The sequence below is a fragment of the Myotis brandtii genome, unplaced genomic scaffold (assembly GCF_000412655.1).
Source record: "Myotis brandtii unplaced genomic scaffold, ASM41265v1 scaffold1102, whole genome shotgun sequence".
In the NCBI taxonomy this organism is placed as follows: domain Eukaryota; kingdom Metazoa; phylum Chordata; class Mammalia; order Chiroptera; family Vespertilionidae; genus Myotis; species Myotis brandtii.
The window spans coordinates 793,414-811,831 of record NW_005353757.1 but is presented as its reverse complement, the minus strand read 5'-3'; the positions used below and the strand labels follow the sequence as shown (position 1 = coordinate 811,831).

The window sequence follows — 18,418 nt, the reverse complement described above, 5'->3', positions numbered from 1 at the left end:
GCGGGGGGGCACGGGCGGGGTGGGGGGCCCCCCCCCCCAGTGCACAAATTTTTGTGCACTGGGCCTCTAGTATTATATAAAAGGATGATAAAAGAAAACACCAAATAAAACTTCTTAAATAGTTTAGGAATGCTAAAAAATAAAGTAAGAATTTTTTTTTCGCTTATTAAAATTGCATAGCGAGAGCTTTTCTCATGCTTGGTTCTATTCCATTTCTCTCTAAATGTATATTCTTGTGATTACATTGACATTTTCCTCCTTTTCATTATAGACAGTCATTCCAAAGCAAACCCAAATGTTAAAAGCAATCTTCAAAAAAGCAGTCACAGAAAAGTGAGAATTACATTTTATTTCACATTAATAGAAACAGTGGAAAAATTTATTTTTCCCACATTACAGCACATTTCAACGGAATAGCTCTTACTATAAATCATATCTTGCTGATCTGTATAACTGAAACAAATTTATATTTTTCAAGGTAAATCAAAATGACTTATTAAATGATTGTTTAAAAATTTTAAATCCAGACATAAACGTATGGCTTCATTATTAACATTCTACATAGTCCATTACTAAATTATAATAAAGGTGCATTCCTAACATTGTTTTAGTCAGTTGGAATACAGAAGAAAAATGATAACAGTTCAGAAATACGAAGCGTATATTTTTGTTACACATTAAACTGTGTGGTAACCATATGCATTGAGTTCTGACTAACCTTCATTGCCGATAAATTTGTTTTCAAATAGTTTTTACCAATAATCTAAAAATTCCAACTATTTAAAATCAAGTAATTGCTACTTTTATATTTGCACAAAGGTTTTTTTAAAATCATCTGATTAAAGTGAAAATTTCAAATAAATTCATTGGCAGATGAAAGTAAAGCAAATTTTTCTAATGGACTGTTCATTTCCTACAGTAGCTGACTTCAAACATATGTACAAAATATGCAAACTAAAATTCTCTGCTACAAGGAGAATCATCTTAGAGCAAATCATCTTAGAAATACAGTTTTTAAGATCGGTCTTAATCTTCCAGAACATACTGGACTATGACCTAATAATTATTTGGGTTAATTACAGAAAAATACAACCACAGAATTATTCCTTACCTAGACTGAAGATTCTATTAACTATATAGGTCTAACTTTGGACTAGGTAGTTTAAAAAATAAGTAATGTAGGAAGTCTGAAGTGATGTTTGGTTTCTTTATACAAGTGTAAATACATTTTAAATACCATCATGTTTGTGATTCAGAATGTCAAATTACAGCATATACTGACAGCAGATGTCTATGGCAAGGAGGCAACATTTGGTCTGTTATGAAGGATAAAAGGAATACATTTCTTTTCTAGAGAAGAACATAGAATATTAAGAAATTGTGCTCTGCCTGGGTAACTCAGTTGGTGAGAGCGTCGTCCCGATATGCCAAGGTTGTGGTTTCGATCCCATCAGGGCACATACAAGAATCAACCAATGAATGTATAAATAAATGGAACAACAAATCAATGTTTCTCTCTCTCTCTCTCTCTCTCTTTCTCCCTACCTCTCTCTCTCTAAATTCAATAAATAAATACAATTTTAAAGAAATTGTAATGGGGAAAGAAAACCCTGGTCCCCAAAATAAAAGGGCCATTCATTGAAGAGAGCAATGTTACTCTTTATTGACACTTAGAAGCAATATTCCTATTATTAGGAATAATGTAGTTACACCTCATTATTTTTAGGTATTATAATCATTAAGTATATCTGAATACAAATATAAAAAATACACATACTGCATGGTGACTAAGTAATTTTGGAATAAGTCCACAGACTAAGTCACAGCATTCATAAATAGTTTATATCTTAACTGCTCATTTATCCCCAAACAAGTTTTCATTAAGCAGACTAATAATTTTCAAATGATGTAATAGAAAAATCTGGATGTAGTATTTTATTATTTTGCCGAATTACATTTGGGGGGAAAGAAGTTAGCTGCTTCACCTATGCTAATGCTAGTATATTCTGGATCATGTTAACACAAATTCATGTATTGAAACCTTCAAGATCATAAATTTTCCACAAGCAGATATTATTTAGACTGTGTCATTGGTGTGTAATTGCAAAAGATTTTAACATTGCAAACATTATAACTTTCAAGATCCGGCACAGGAAGAGGTTTATACTCTACTACAACGATGCTGGTGTGTACTTCTACACAAAGGCGCCTTAGTGATGTCAATCAACTGGAGGTAGGATTTTATCGATGAATTGCCTGATATCCACCATTTCCTGTTTGGAATAAAGTGATTTAATAAGCAGTTACACAAATCAGAAATTAAATCCCCACTGAAATACCACTAACTAAATCCATGGTGTGTGTACATAATGTGAAACAACATTTTTGCTACTACGATGAAATAAAAAGTTGTAACAGAGAAAGGAGGCTCCAATAGAAATTTCAGATCGTTTTCTCTGATTATTATTGTACATTCAATATGGCTCACATCTAGTATCTACTCCCATGAAAATGGACTGCATTTTGCTATACTTGAACAAATAAAACATGGGGGTGCGGAGGGATGAAGGGGGCTTAGAAGTGACAATAATGAGAAGTATTAAGAAGTATACAATGACTGCCAACTACATATACATGGAAGGCCTAGCTTTTAACATTCTCTCATGAGAATGAAATGCTAAATCCACAGCATAAAATATTTTTGGCCTTGCATCAGGATTTTGATATAATCAACCATTAGAAAGATAGCAAGCACCTAAGATAAGCCTGGAAAGATATGAAAATTAATATAACCAAATATTTATGACAGCAAAACCTTTCCTAAAAGACCCCTGCATCTGTCTCACAGTTGTCTCACTTCCCCCAAACACATTTCATTTCCTCCAATCAACTCTAGTATTTCAAGGCTTAGCCCCCACAAGTCAGCAATGCAGAGAGCCTTCAACCTGATACTTTACTCAGAAAAAAAGCCACAGCACAAAAGTAATCTATTTTACAACACTCTAAAGTCCTTTAAAAGTTTCCTGTGACACCATCTCCTACTTTTCTACCTCTTCTCACTTTCTGCTCCTAATTATTCATCTAGTGTCCTCCAATGTGATGGCATAAAATATCATTTAAGGAGCTTTTATTTAAAAAAAAATCTCCATACAAACACAGATGCCCGAGTTCAACCCCAAACCCCCAATGTGCTGAATCAGAATCACTGCATTTGGAGTTTGGGGGTCTGTATGTTTATTAAGCTCTGGGGTCCTTGTGATACAAAGTGGTTGGAAAACCACTGCTCTAGACCCTCAGTCCCTTCTGGATGCTCAGAGTACCACCTCCCTTTCTGGATTCAATACTTCACAACAGTTCCTTTTTTTAATTTTTTATTGATTCTATAAAAACAAAAGGTTATTTTAAAAGAACTTCTAGAAAATTGTGGGTATGACATCTGTTTGATAACTCTACAGAAAGTCTATAGACCCACAAGTACAAAAGCAAGGAACCACTATGACAGTTTCAACTATGTCCTTAATAATACCCTAGCATCTCAGGCCCCTTGTCTTTCTGGATAAATCATATTACTACCTGCTGTCTCTGCCCTAAAGCAAATGATTTAGCCAGGTTGAGCAGTTAGTTGCAAAACCATGGTAACATAAACTGCCTCAATGTTTAGCCGCCAATTTTTAGTGTAGGCTTCCCTAAGCCTCTAAATCTATCCAGGCCTCCTTCGTTCTCATTAAGTGACCACATCTCCCCTACTTTACTGAAAAGATTGAGAGGATCTAATGTGAGCTTGCAACTACTTTCTACCATACTTCAACAATCCATTCATGTTCATCCATCCTCTTCTATCTTGATTCCAAAGTGTTTTTCTCCTCTTTTAAGGCAACCACTACCCATTTCAGGACTTAATTATAAATTATATCATCCCTCTAAGACTTCCCACTACCAGTTATCGTCTCTTTATGGCATCTTCTCCCTCTTTCCTCCCAACCTATCAGGGTCTCTTTCTCCCATCCTGTTAAATAAAGAAACTTTCTACTCTTTTCCCATTTTACCAAAACCTTTTTTTAACAAGGTTTATACAGGTTGCCTCTACTTCCTCATTTCCCTACTTTCTATTGCAGTTTGGCTCTATCTCCCCAAACATCTGAGGTGCCTTCTTACTGGATAGTTTCTTCCTGGCCTATTTCTCCTTAATCAGTCTCTGAATCATCAGTTACTGTTCCCACCCACTCAGAAATTCTCTCTTCCTGTACTCTCACTCAACACTTAACTCCTTTGAACTCCCCCAAAGTTCTATCCCTTGGATTTTTTTCTCATGATATCCCTGTGATTCTTCATTGATCAATAATATTGATAATTATTCTAAACCTCGATTAAAGGCTTGAGCTTCAGACAAGTATTTCCAATATCCCATCCTGATATACTGTAATGGGAGCACACCAATTCCCTTATGGTCATTAAACTCAGTAAGTATATCTCCTTCCTGTTACCCTAAAACTGTTCCTTGTACTACATACTTTATGAGTCGCATCATCTTAATCTGAGCTAGAAATATAAGGCCTCATTGATACTTTCCTATTCCATAGAATTAATCACACCCTAAAACTGTTCCTTGTACTACATACTTTATGAGTGGCATCATCTTAATCATCTGAGCTAGAAATATAAGGCCTCATTGATCCTTTCCTATTCCATAGAATTAATCAGTAAATCCTAGCGGATTCTGCTTCACTTGTTTCCAGAATATACATTACATCTTGCTTTGATTTAAAAAAAAAAAAAAAAGTCAATGGCTTTCTGCTGTTTAGAGAACAAGTCCATTCTCAACACAGCATAAAAGCTCTGTACAATCGAATCTTTCCTCTCTGTCTCTATTCTATGACACCTAGCTTTTCATAAGACTACAGCCTAATGGGACAGCTTGCTTCTCCTGTCCTACAGTCCTTTCTCTGCACACTTACTATCTAAATCCTACCCTGTGTTCAAAATCTAGCTCTTTCATCATGATCCAGTGTCTCCTAAGATAAAATTAATCTCACTCTCCTCAGTTTTCCAAGTAACTTTTTAAAACTTCCAATAGAACACATATCACATCTGTTTTCTATACAGTTACTTGGATATATATCCTCCCCATATCCTTCTCCCCTGTTAAATTTTTAATGTTAATGAATCCTGTCTAAATTGTAATAAAAGGAAATGGGTTTTTTTGGTCTTAAAATTATGTACAATGCTTGCATGTAATAGGAAATCAGTGAATGTTTGTTGAATTAAATTGAAGAAGCTTTAATCTAAGTCCTACTAACCTATGACTCAGAGTGAATTCATTAACTCCTTTAAAGCCCCAAATGGTCAAATATTATTTATCTTGAAATATCACATGGAAAAAGAAGCAAATTACGTCTCTATAATCACTGTTTCCAAACATTTACCTGTGGACATGAACTATGCATCATGCCTTCATAGACTTTGAAGGTTACATTGGCTGGATTTACCAATGTTTTTAGCTTTTCAGCAGTAAGAGAACCAAACATTAGAGGAACTAAAGGATCAGAATCTCCATGGCACTGAAGAATAGAAATATCTCTATTAACACCACTGATAGGACCCTGCAAAAACAACAAAACAAAATAAAACTAGTATTATTTATTCAAATATATAGAACATTAAGCCAGGCATTTAAAACTATAGATATGTGCATACAACTTGTTATTACTTATTTTATAGGTTATATTTGACCATAGAAATAAAATTCCTGCCATCCTTATAATCTCCACATATTTTTATTTAAACTGTTATAGGACATATGGATTACCCTGTCATATATTTTATGTTTTCCCAATAAATTGGTTCCTTGAAGCAGATTCTATTCTTTATCTGTTCACACTGTCCTGACATGAGAGGTATGTTTTAGCTGACCCATGTTGTTCTCAGTTCTTATTGAATTGACTTAAGTAAGATAGTTAAGCCCTGGCCAGGTAGCTCAGTTGGTTAGAGCATCATCCCAATAAGCCAAGATTGCCAAATGGATCCCAGGTCAGAGCACACACAAGAATCAACCAATGAACACATAAGTAAGTAGAACAACAAATCATTGTTTCTTTCTCTCTTTCTCTCCTTCCCTTCCAATAAATAAATAAAATAAACAAACAAAGTTAATAAATAGCACTTACTATGTAACCAAAGAGATACTACAGAATGACAAGAAAAAACCCTAGATTTAAAGACAAATTTGAAAATAAAGTCTATACCTCTCATGTATACTATATACTGCTCTACCTTGTTGGGTATTTAGAAATTATATTTTATTTTGCAAAATCTGCTATCAGCATACTGAACATTCAAAAATATTTCTATATATAAAAAATAGCCCTAATTTTTATATATCTTAAAATGTATCAACCTCTTTAAATATAAGATTTATGACAACAGGACTTATTTCTTATTCCATTCTATGTAATCTACAATGAAGACAATGTAGTGAACTCATAAAGCCTAGTAATACATCACAAAAGTCTAAGAAAATTCTGCCTGGCCAGCATGGCTCAGCGGTTGAACATTGACCTATGAACCAGGAGGTCACAGTTTGATTCCCAGTCAGGGCACATGCCCAGGTTGCAGCTCAATCCCCAGTAGGGGGCGAGCAGGAGGCAGTTGATCAAGTATTCTCCCTCATCATTGATGTTTCTATCTCTCTCCCTCTCCCTTCCTCTCTGAAATCAATAAAAAAAATATATTACTAAAAGTTTTACAAAATTCTTTTTTAAAAAGTATGATAATATAAACTCTATGTTTTGAGTGATGATGTATCAATGTAGGTTCATTGATTGTAATCAATGTGTCACAGTGCTGCAGAATGTCAACAGTGGGGGGAGAGGCTGTGCATGTATAGAGACAGTGGGTATGTGGGAACTTTCTGTACTTTCCACTTGGTTTTTCTGTGAACCTAACACTGCTCTAAAAAAATAAAGTTTATTTAAAAAATGACCCTCTCCCCAACGCTATCTGCTGTCTCTTAGCTCAGTAATGTAATGTGGCATGACGCAATCAGACTACCTGTGGAAATGAAGACCGAAGTGGAAGCCAGCAACTGAGCGCAGTGACACCTGCCAGTTTCTGCTGTGTGGTCAGCGCAGTGTATAAAGATAAAGCTCCTCCCTAGAAAGACAAGCAGGGAGAGTCAATGGAACAACACATCCTTTGTTAACAGCAACCTAAGAAGTTTCTTGTTATTAATAATGTCCATCAAAAAATCACACTGGGTGGCTGATGTCAAATCAAATCAGGCAAACAAGTAGAAATACATGCACACCCCACTGTGTCCTAAAGCACATGATTCTCTACACTGAAGACCACTGTGAGAACTTAGCAACCACCCAGTCAGTCAAGACACAGTTAATCCGAGTTAACTGCTGCACTACAACCGCCTTAGAAGCATTATAGATTCATAGTTACTATTTTCTCCTCTGAAAAGTCTTCGTATAAAATCAAAACTCGTCTTAAACTGGTATTATTTTCCAAAACAGTAATTCAAGATAATGAAGACTATGTAGCAGACACCTTTAGAGTATGCCTACCCAGCTCACACCACCCTGCATCCTGGGAACTGCATACTCATCAGTGATCTAGATGCCATGTCACTGGCCACGCCCACAAGTCACTAGGCCACATGAAAACGTGAGATCCTTTCTCATCTGAGGTATTTATGTTCCTTCTCCCAAGATTCTGAAATTGGGACTCAGTGACTGTCAGTCTGTTTCTTTGTGTGGCTGGAATTGAAATATGCAAACTCAAAAACTCCACAGTAATTGCAGGAGAATCTGCAGGGCTCAACCAATGGGAATCTGTGACAAAAAGAGGGAAGAAATTCTCTTGTCTTCTACCTTACTGTTCCTATCAGTAGTCTCTCCTCCTAGACATGGGCTTTATACCTCTATTTAGAGTTTTGTTTAAAGAGCTATAGAGTGTTAACATTTCAGATTCCAATCAATTTACTTAATAAATCTATTTTCAAGACATACTCTATACCAGCGGTTGCCAACCTTTCAGACCTCACGGACCACCAGTGGTCCACAAACCGCTGCATACAGTAAAGCTGCTGAAAAGAGAAAACTAGAAAAGCAAAAGAGTATAAGTATTCTCTCAATTAATAGTTATTTCTAATCCATTTGAACTTAATCCAGCATTAAAGGTAAGTAGTATATCAGTTTCCATAACATCTTCTAAAAAGAGGAGATCTTATAGAAAAGGATTGAAGCCACTGACTTCTAGATAAATATACTGATGGTACTGACATACCACCCAAACTTTATCTTACCTGAGAAAATCCTCCCAAAATAATTCTGTCTGAAGGAATGCCATTCTTCACCTCTTGGTCTATCAAAGTTTTTACTAAAAACAACATGAAAGTGACATTACTAATACTTTCAAAGTTAAGGTCATTGATACAATTTAAATAGAAAAAATATTTAATGACAGTAAAATACAAAGTATATTAAAGGTCAAAACAAGTGAAAAACTTGAAGCATTCTATTAAAATAGAAAATTAGAATGCATTTTCATGATAAAACTCAGATTTTGCATGTGGTGCTTACACTTCAATTGTTTCTTATTACATAATTTGTAAAACAGTTATTTCATCAATATATGAATATTCTTTTATGCATGGCCAATTCTGCTCAAATACATTTTATATTTCTCTCTTCAAGGGACCATAGGCATTTGTACCTAAAAGTTATAATTTAAAATTATAAACCAGCAGATTGCATGGTTTGTGATTTACAGTGTTTAAACAGTTCATTCTATTATTTTTTTAAAAGCACAGTATTATATTTTCCTATAGCCAGTAAAAGAAACAAATGAGTTATTTTCTTTCTGCAAAATACATTTGTGTTGGCACACATCAGTAAATATATGACTTGATACCTCCTCAAATGTCCATTTCTTTATAATCAGTCCTGAATTTTGGGAATAACTGCACCTTTAACAAATTTATTTTCTTTCATTTTTTATGTATATGTAAGACTTTAATTTTTTAAGACTAAAATTTCCACCTTTACATTTCCTTTTTATTTAAAAAACACACAAAAATATGCTTTTATTACATCACTGCAAAAACCCAAATGCCCAAATTAAAAGTTATTTTGTTTTTGTATATATTTTAGTTCTTCATTAGAATTAGTATGAAAAGCTAGAGGTACCTTGACTAGGACCTGGGAGAATGGGCTAGAGAACAATTAAGAAGATTTAAGGAGTGAAAGAACTGTGGAAAAGTCTGAGGGATTTACTTAGGGGAGACTGCACAGCCTCTGACAGATGCACAAGTGGCAGAAACAGCCCATGTGTGAGGCGGGAAGGCTGTGGTTGGGGCTTGGTGAATGTTAGCTGCTAGCTAGTCAGGTGCTGTTGGGAGTATTCTCCCTCAGTTTCACAAAGCTTTACATGCCATGGGTACACCAACTGCTGAGATAAAGTTAACAAACTCTAATGGCAGCAGTCGGTTGTGGAGTAGTGGGTTCTAATTTCTGCAGCAGGGCCAGAGAACCACTGTGCTCCCTGGACCTAACCTGAGCACTCTTCTTTATTCTGTAGCGCAGACTCTCAGCCCTCAACTAGAGACTCCTTTCTTTTCCAGCTCTGAGCCTGAGCCTAATGCTCTCCAATATTACATTACCTCGGAGAGGAAAGAAATCTCAAGTATGTCCTAGGCCAATCCTATCACGGGGACAGAATGTTTTCCCCTCTGGACTCACCAGGCCCACCTGTTTTCACAAAGCCCAGCTCCCATCTTCCACAGGGTCTCACAACTCATTCCCATACCCAACACATGTTTTTGTCATCTATTATTTTCTGACAAATACCTAGCTATAGGATTATAGCTTTTATATTTTTTTCTTTCTTTTTAAAACCTTACCCGAGGATATTTTTTCCATTGATCTTAATTTTTTTTAAATATATTTTTATTGATTTCCGAGAGGAAGGGAGAGGGAGAGATAGAAACAACAATGATGAGAGGGAATCATTGATCGGCTGCCTCCTGCACTCCCCACACTGGGGATCGCGCCCGCAATCCAGGCATGTTCCCTGACAGAGAATCAACTGTGACCTCCTGGTTCATGAGTTGATGCTCAACTACTGAGCCACACTAGCTGGGCAGTCTGTGTTCTTTATGCTTTCACAAAAAAATAAGCAAAATTAAGACATTCATAAGGCAGCATGGAATACTAACCAGAGAACAGACTTTGGAGATTCTATAAAGTAGAGCTAACGCTTATTTCATAGGAATGTTAAATGAGATGATTTATAAGAATTATCTAACTTTTTTAATATTACCACACTAAAATTAACCATTATTTAATTTTCACATCATTATATCATTATTTTCATCCTTATTTCAAGTCTCCTTAATGAAGATAACTGGCAACAGATATTAAACATTTTGTTATTTTCTCCATTTGATATGTAATCCAAAGCAAAATGAATTATCCAGCAGTTAAAGTGTAATAACTGCCATTCCTCCCTGTCCACCTCACCTTCACTGAGCATAGTTAAGTGAGTCCATGTGGCAAACAAGTTAGAGAGTGATCAGAAAGAAAGGAAACAGCACCACCTCCCAAGTTCACATAATTGTGTAATATTTCATCAACATCAATAAAATTATTGAGTCTACTAAAAAGTATAAGAATGCTTTGGTTTATAAAACTACTCTGTACTTACCATATTCTGCTGCATGTTTAATTCCAGGTTCATCCTCCTGTGAATCTGGTGAAAGCCCAATAATATCAAACCTGGAAAATAAGGCAAAATCTTAAAAGAGTATCTACCCATGGTAGGTATGTTTTACTAAACTCGTGGTAGTTGGGATAAAAAGGACTGGCAAACGTATTCTCTAGAACATGAAATTCAAAATGTCTTCAGAGGTGAAACAATTAAATGCATGACTGACATTCTATACGTTCCTTTCATCCCAACTAGATATGGATTCTAATGTTAAGTCACAGTGCTACATAATTTTAGGATAAGCATAACTAAGAGATAATCTAGTCCAATCTTGCACCCAAGCAGGAATCTCAACCCATACTCCTAAGAAGTTTGCAATAAATTTCAGCCACTCATTTCCTCTTCTATTGTATAAGTCAACCCCATGGAATAGAGCTACTTTATTATGTCATTCTTGCATGCACTACTCATACCTTTTGAACATAGTTATTTATACTGATCTTTATCCATACTCTGCAAAACTTTTTCATTACGTATTGTAGACACTTTAAAACAGAGACCAAGAGAAGCTTTCCTTTGGCCCTTTCTACTTCTCTATCAGATTATGTTCTTTTATTCTGGTCTCTAGAGACATTAGGTAGAAATTCTGGTTCTGGACAGGAATTTTGCCAGAGAGAGAAGATTTAAAAAACCAAAGGCCAAGGTAGGCAGGAACCTGTAAAAGTCACCAAGGAATCTAAAGTTCATAAAAAAGAAAGAGGAGGAATGGGTTAGAGATGGGTGGGAACAAGCAGGAGGACAGCAGACTAGAAGTCCTGATGAGGTCTAAGAAAAAATGGTGTGGAAACAGGGAAGCAAACTCAAGAGATGAGTAATTATTCTTAATATCAGGTTTGAATTAAGTGACTTCAGAGATGGCACAGTTCCAGGTGACAAGGCCCAAGGATGACTGTGGATGACCAACGGTGAGAGAAGAAAATGTTACTGTAGAAGAGAAGAGCCAAGGAAGTAAGTAACAAGCCAGTCAAGGTTGTGAACGAGTCATTTACATTGGATCCTGTAGTCACTCAAAAGATAAAATGGTGGCATGAAATACAGTGGAAAGGAGAATACTAATCGGGTGTCAAAATCATCATTTTTTCAAAGACCTGTGGCAGAAGTCTCAGAGAACTGCAGGAAACAAAATCAAAGTTTAGAAGTGGTTCAAAGAAATGAAGAACTGACTCTATCTACTTGCTACATGGGGAATAGCAAAAATATCTTCAGAGGGCCCAAGAGGAAATGGTTTCCTAAAAAAATTTATCAATCTTCCCCAAAAGGGAAGAAATAGAAGCGTAAAGAAGCCGTTGCTTAACCAGAGTAATTGCTACCTGGGGTCATTCAATGTTTGCTTACTGAAATCAACAGTTTGGTTACTGTTTATCAAGCAGTATTTCTATTCACCCAATTCTCTCCTGTTTCTCTACCTATTGGTGCAGTCTCTGAAGTTTACCCCTGAATCTAAAATATAAAAACTTAAATAATTAAATAAAGGTTGAATTTAAAGTGAATTATATAACTTTGCCACTTAAATTAGCTAATTAAACATTGCTGTACACAAAAGTACCTCTGATCAAGAAAACTAAATATAAATAAAAATTTCTTATTGAATAAGTAAGTTCTTACTTACCAAGAAGTCATGGCCATGTTCATATTTAATGTCACAGGCATAACTGGTCTACATGGAAAGAAAAAAAATAGCAAAATCAGAACAACTTAACAAAGCATAAAACCTCATAAAATTCCATCAATTAAAGATAATTACTTGAGGCTTATGTAAAACTGCTACGATTTTAACGTCTGAGGTGTTTCACTGCGTCCCCACCTGTACAGGTCGGTTTTGCATACTCTTCAAGTGTGTTCTGAACACATTGTATGCGGGAAACGTATTTATACGTTTTACGTTGACTGTAAGTAGTAGAGCCACCTGTTACTACCCGCAAACAATGTGTGAAAACAGAGCAGCAGCTGGAAAGATCTAAGTTTGACAAATAATAAAAGTTTTCCTTTCTCAACACCCTCACTTAGTACTTTCAAACCAAACATGAGAAGGAAAACCAGTAACCAGGACAGTTGGAAATGAATAAAATATGAAACTCTGGCTAAGGGGCTAAAGATAGGAGCAATCTGTTGAACAGGTAGACTCTAGTAACTAGGGCATCAATTCCCATATGCTCAGATTACATTTTTGCTTATTTTCTAGTTCTTAGCTATATATACCTGCTTGTTTAAGAGATCATTAAATAAGAGATATATAAGTTTTGCCTAAGTGTTCTTTACACCCAATTCAAGTTTGTGATGAAAAACTTGCTGGACAACCTGAATGTAACTAGGTACAAAAAAAAAAAGAAAAAGAAATACACTAGGACTACATCTCACCACGATTTTCCTGAGTCATGAAACAAGTATACCTTAGAGGTTATAAACTCTCAGGAAAATTTCTTTGAGAAATAACACTTTCCTAGGTTGGGAAACAGCCTTAAACCAAATTCAATTCTGGGGCCAGTAACAACATAGCAAAAATTCCAATATAATCAACAGTTCTGTTTCTTGGAAACCGGACTGTTTTCTTACCTAATCTCAGGTATATTTCCTCTTTCCATTTCCACTTTTATATTTATCACCTCAACTGCTACTACTACTTCTGAGGATGAATTACTAAGCTACTGGCATGTATATAATCCCATTTGTCTTCTTAGCAGCCTTTGATGTACAGACTTGCCCCACTGGTATGGCTCAGTGGTTGAGCTTCAACCCATTACCCAGGAGGTCACCGTTCCACTCCCGGTCAGGCACATGCCCAGATTATGGACTTGATCAACTCTGGAACCTAAGTATGTGCCCTGACCAGGAATAAAAAACGCAACCTTTTTGGTGTACAATGCTCTATCCAAGCCACCCCAGCCAGGCATTAATCTTTATTTTTTTACTATTTTTAAATTTTATTTTTCAATTATAGTTTACATTCAATTTTACTTTGTATTAAGTTCAGGTGTACTCTAATCATTATTTTTAAACTGAATATTTAAAAGATAAAAATTAATTATATTCAAATGCTTTTCTAGAAAAGTAAAGCTATTACAATTATTCCTCTCCAGATTCTGAATCACAAGCCTAAAGATTAAAAATACTTACGCATGTGGGCAGATATATTTGATATGTGATCTTCTGATACGTGCAAAGGCTTCTTCCCATCCATGCCTGGTAGAGAAATTATTTTAACAATGCCATTAGATATTGTTTTTGTTAATGCTCAGTAAACTCGTATCAGAATAGTATTATTAAAAAGTTTGTGAAAATAAATGTTGACCCCTTAAAATACCTTAAAAGTGTGGGCCATCAATGCTATTAAAATACCAGCACCAATCTAGAAACAGCCCAAAGACTATTGTTTCAACTTTATCTATGGATAAAGGTAATTTCTTGTGATGTCTGAAAAGAATTGTTTTCTTTCATGTATTTCCACAGGTCTTTAGAATTTACAAAATATATCTTTATCTCTTTATAACTTTATAATGTGCCTATCAAATTAGGCAAGGCATAATTCACATTTTATATTTTTAAAAAACCTCATAGGAGTAAAGTAAATCAGCTGTCTGGTATCTCTTTATGGTTACTACACTATTAAAAATAAACTTAATTAGCTTTGCAAATAGTATACTTGCATTTTAATGTACAAAAGAAGCAATATTATGCAGCAATGATAAATACCTGGTTTATGAGCTGCCACTACCAGATTCTGGTCCCAGACCAGAAATTTACCACACTTTGTGCCACTCTGAGACCTCTCAACATGGTACTCCAAGCATTTAAAATACAAAACCTATCTCTACCCCTGCAAAAGATAACAGTATAGCACATTATAAAATGTGCCATCCATGGTCACTGCCAATACTAATTTTATGTATGCTGTTTCAATTTCTCTTTTTTGTTTTTGTTTATTGTGTTTTCTATTTTAGGCTTGGTGCCAATCATTGGGGGGAACTAAATAAGTCCTAAACATCATTTTATTATTTTAGCTCATTACAGCTTTGAAAATGTGTAGTCACTAAAAATAACACTTGTAAAACACAATTTCCCACCTGTTAAAGTCCAAACTGGAATAGTTTCAATTATGTACCTCAAAGCATTACTCCATATAATAAAAGCTTGACTTAACGAGGCTGACATCCTCACACATTTATATTTTATAAAGTAAAGCCACTTTAAAAGTTTATTAGGATGTAAAGACAAGTTAATGGTGACTACAGAAACAGAATAAAATAAAATTTTAAATTTTGTATGTTAATTTTAGAATTGTTCTTAAAACAGTAAAACCTCAGCTATTTTTTCCACACCAAAGGGTTCTTAAGGATGACTTTTTAAATACTCATGCCATTACGTAGCTCTCATATGTATATACACATACATTTGGCTAAAAATAAAAAAGCTAAAGTCCAGTGTGGTAAAGTACAAGAGCTTTAAGATATAGACTCTACAGTTCAAAGGTCTTCAGGTTTATTCACTAACTAGAAACCCAGTGCACAAAATTTCTGCCCTGGTAGGGTCCCTAGGGGCTGCTGGCCGGGGCCTCCCTTCATTCCGTACCACCCCCTGGTGGTCAGCTCACGTCATAGCGAGCGATCAAACTCCCAGTCAGTTGAACTCCCGAGGAGACACTTTGTATATTAGGGATATATACACACACACACACACACACACTAGAGGCCCAGTGCATGAACTTGTGCATGGGTGGGGTCCCTCGGCCTGACCAGTGATTGGGGCCGATTGGGCTGTCTCGCCCAGTCCCAATCAAGGCCACAGGAAGTTGGCTGGCAGGGGGAAGGGAGGGGGAGGGACCGCGCGAGGTTGGCTGGCCAAAGGAGGTTGGCTGGCCAAAGGAGGTTGGCTGTGGGAGCACAATGACCACCAGGGGGCAGGCAGCTCCTGTGTTGAGCATCTGTCCCCTGGTGATCAGTGTGCATCTTAGCGACTGGTTGACCAGTTGTTCCGGTAATGGTCACTTAGGCTTTTATATATACAGAATATCACCACAATCAATTTTAGAGCATTTTTATCACATAAAAAAAAACAAACTTGTACCCCTTAACAGTCACTCCCCTTTTGCTCCCCTAATCCCCCTGCTCTAGTAGTAGGCTGGAACAGTAGCACACTAATCTACTTTCTGTCTCTATACATTTGCCTCCTCTGGACATTTCATATAGATGGAATCATGCTTTGTGACTGGCTTTTTTCACTTAGCATATTGTTTTCATTCATCCGCATTGTAAGAGTACTTAATTACTTTTTATGGCCAAATAAAATCCTGTTGCATGGCTATACCATTATTTAACTATTCATCAGCTGATGGACATTTGGGTTGTTTATACTGTTTTACTATTATGACTATTGCTGAGGTGGACATTTGTGTACATGTTTTTGTGTAGATATGTTTTTAATTCTCTTGGGTATATATCTAGAAGTGGAATTTCTGGGTTGTGTGGTAACTTTGTTTCAGTTTGAGAAACTGTCAGAATGTTTTCCAAAGCAGTTTATATTCTCAAAAGCAGTATAAAAAGATACCAATTTCCCCATATCCTTGTCAACACTTGTTATTATCTGTCTTTTTTATTACAGACATCCTAGTAGGTGTGAAGAGGTAACTCATTGTGGGTCTTTTAAATTCATTTTTCTTATGTGATATAACTGACATATAGCATTGTATTAACCTTAAGTGTACAACACAAATTATTTGATATATGTATATATTGCAAAATGATTACCTCAATAAGTTTAGTTAACATCCATCAAAAACAAAGTTACACATTTTTCTTATAAGAACTTATGGTTTACTCTCTTAGCACCTTTCAAATGTATCATACAATATTGTTAATATATAGTCCATTACATCTCCAGGACTTTTTTATCTTATAACTGGAAGCTTGTATCTTTTGACTACCTTCTCCTATTTCACACATACCCCCAACAGCTGCCTGTGGCAACCACAATTCTGTTTCTTAGATTCCACATGTAAGTGAGATAATGTAGTATTTGTCTTTCCTGTCTTTTTCCAAATGGCAGGATTTCCCATGTTGTTCCAAATGGCAGGATTTCCTTCTTTTTACGGCAGAATAATATTCCATGTGTGTGCCATTTCTTTATTCCTTCATCCACTGATGGACAATCAAGTGGTTTCCATGTCTTGGTACAGAATAATATTCCATGTGTGTGCCATTTCTTTATTCCACTGATGGACAATCAGGTGGTTTCCATGTCTTGGTAATCCATATATATAAAAGCCTAAGCGACTGTTCAACCGTTCTACTGGTAACTATGACGCACACAGACCACCAGGGGGCAGACACTCAACACACAGTTAAGGAAACATGAAACAGACTGATGAATCTCAGAGGAAAGGGGGGAGGCAGAGGGCGGGAAGAAATTAACCAAAGATCTTATATGCATACTGTAGGCCCAATGCATGGATTCATCCACTGGTGGGGTCCCTCGGCCTGGCCTGCGGGGATCGGGCCAAATCTGTGCACTGGGCTTCCGACATCCCTCAAGGGGTCCCGGATTGTGAGAGGGCACAGGCCAGTATGCAAGGGTTCCCCTTTTCCATATCCTTACCAACACTTGTTGGTGGATTTGATTGGCATTGATAGGTGTGAGGTGATATCTCATTGCAGTTTTAATTTGCAATTCTCTGATGATTACTGACATTGATCTTTTCATATGTCTATTGGCCATATGTATGTTCTTTGGAGAAATACCATTCAGATCCTCTGCCCAATTTTTATTTGGATTGTTTTTTTAGTGTCGAGTTATATGAGTACTTTAGAAATTTTGGATATTAAACCCTTATTAGCTGTATCATTGGTGAATATCTTCTTCCATTTGGGAGGTTGTCTTTCTATTTTGTTGATTGTTGGCTGTGTAAAACCTTTTTAGTTTGATGTAGTCCCATTTTTTAAAAATTTCTTTTGCTTCCCTTGCCCTAGGTCAGCAAACTTGTGGCTCGGCAAACCGCAGCTCGTGAGCCACATGCAGCTCTTTGGCCCCTTGAGTGTGGCGGTATGTTGTGGAAGACCCACACTCAAGGGGCCAAAGAGCCGCATGTGGCTCGCAAGCCGCGGTTTGCCGACCACGGCCCTAGGTGATATATAAAAAACAATATTGCTAAGAGAAATGTCTGAGATTTTACTGCCTGTTTTCTTCTAGGAGTTTTATGGTATCAAGTCTTACATTTAAGTCTTTAATCCATTTTGAGTTTGTTCTTGTATAATAAATTCAACATGAATATCAAAATTTAGTGTAAAAAGGTGAACTAGTGTTTTTTTTTTCCTCATGTATCTGTCCAATTTTCCCAACACCATTTACTGAATAGACTGTCTTAACCCCCTGTATATTCTTGCCTCCTTTGTCAAATATTAATTGCCCATATAGGAATGGGCTTATTTCTGGGCTATTCTTTTTTTTTAAATATTTTTTATTGATTTTTTTTTTTTTTATAGAGAAGGGAGAGGGATAGAGTTAGAAACATCAATGAGAGAGATCATCAGCTACCTCCTGCACGCCCCCTACTGGGGATGTGCCCGCAACCAAGGTACATGCCCTTGACCGGAATCGAACCTGGGACCCTTCATTCCGCAGGCCGACGCTCTATCCACTGAGCCAAACCGGTTCGGCT

At 36.2% G+C, this 18,418-nt stretch overlaps 1 protein-coding gene across 2 annotated transcripts in view; it reads right to left on the bottom strand.

Annotated features, from left to right (window-relative positions):
* Positions 1-1,638: 1,638 nt before the first annotated feature.
* LYPLA1 (lysophospholipase I) overlaps positions 1,639-18,418 on the bottom strand; it is a 23,487-nt gene continuing 6,707 nt past the window's right edge. Inside the window, exons 3-9 of one of the 2 annotated variants that reach the window (XM_005857307.2) lie at positions 13,885-13,950; positions 12,380-12,427; positions 10,708-10,778; positions 8,309-8,382; positions 7,048-7,149; positions 5,424-5,600; positions 1,639-2,273 (exon numbers count right to left, since the gene is read on the bottom strand). In XM_005857307.2, coding sequence (XP_005857369.1) covers positions 2,220-2,273; positions 5,424-5,600; positions 7,048-7,149; positions 8,309-8,382; positions 10,708-10,778; positions 12,380-12,420 — 519 coding nt within the window. In that variant the 5' untranslated portion in view covers positions 12,421-12,427; positions 13,885-13,950 and the 3' untranslated portion in view covers positions 1,639-2,219. Of the gene's footprint in view, positions 2,274-5,423; positions 5,601-7,047; positions 7,150-8,308; positions 8,383-10,707; positions 10,779-12,379; positions 12,428-12,514; positions 12,609-13,884; positions 13,951-18,418 lie in introns of those variants that run through there. The other variant, XM_014543904.1, reaches the window with a different exon arrangement.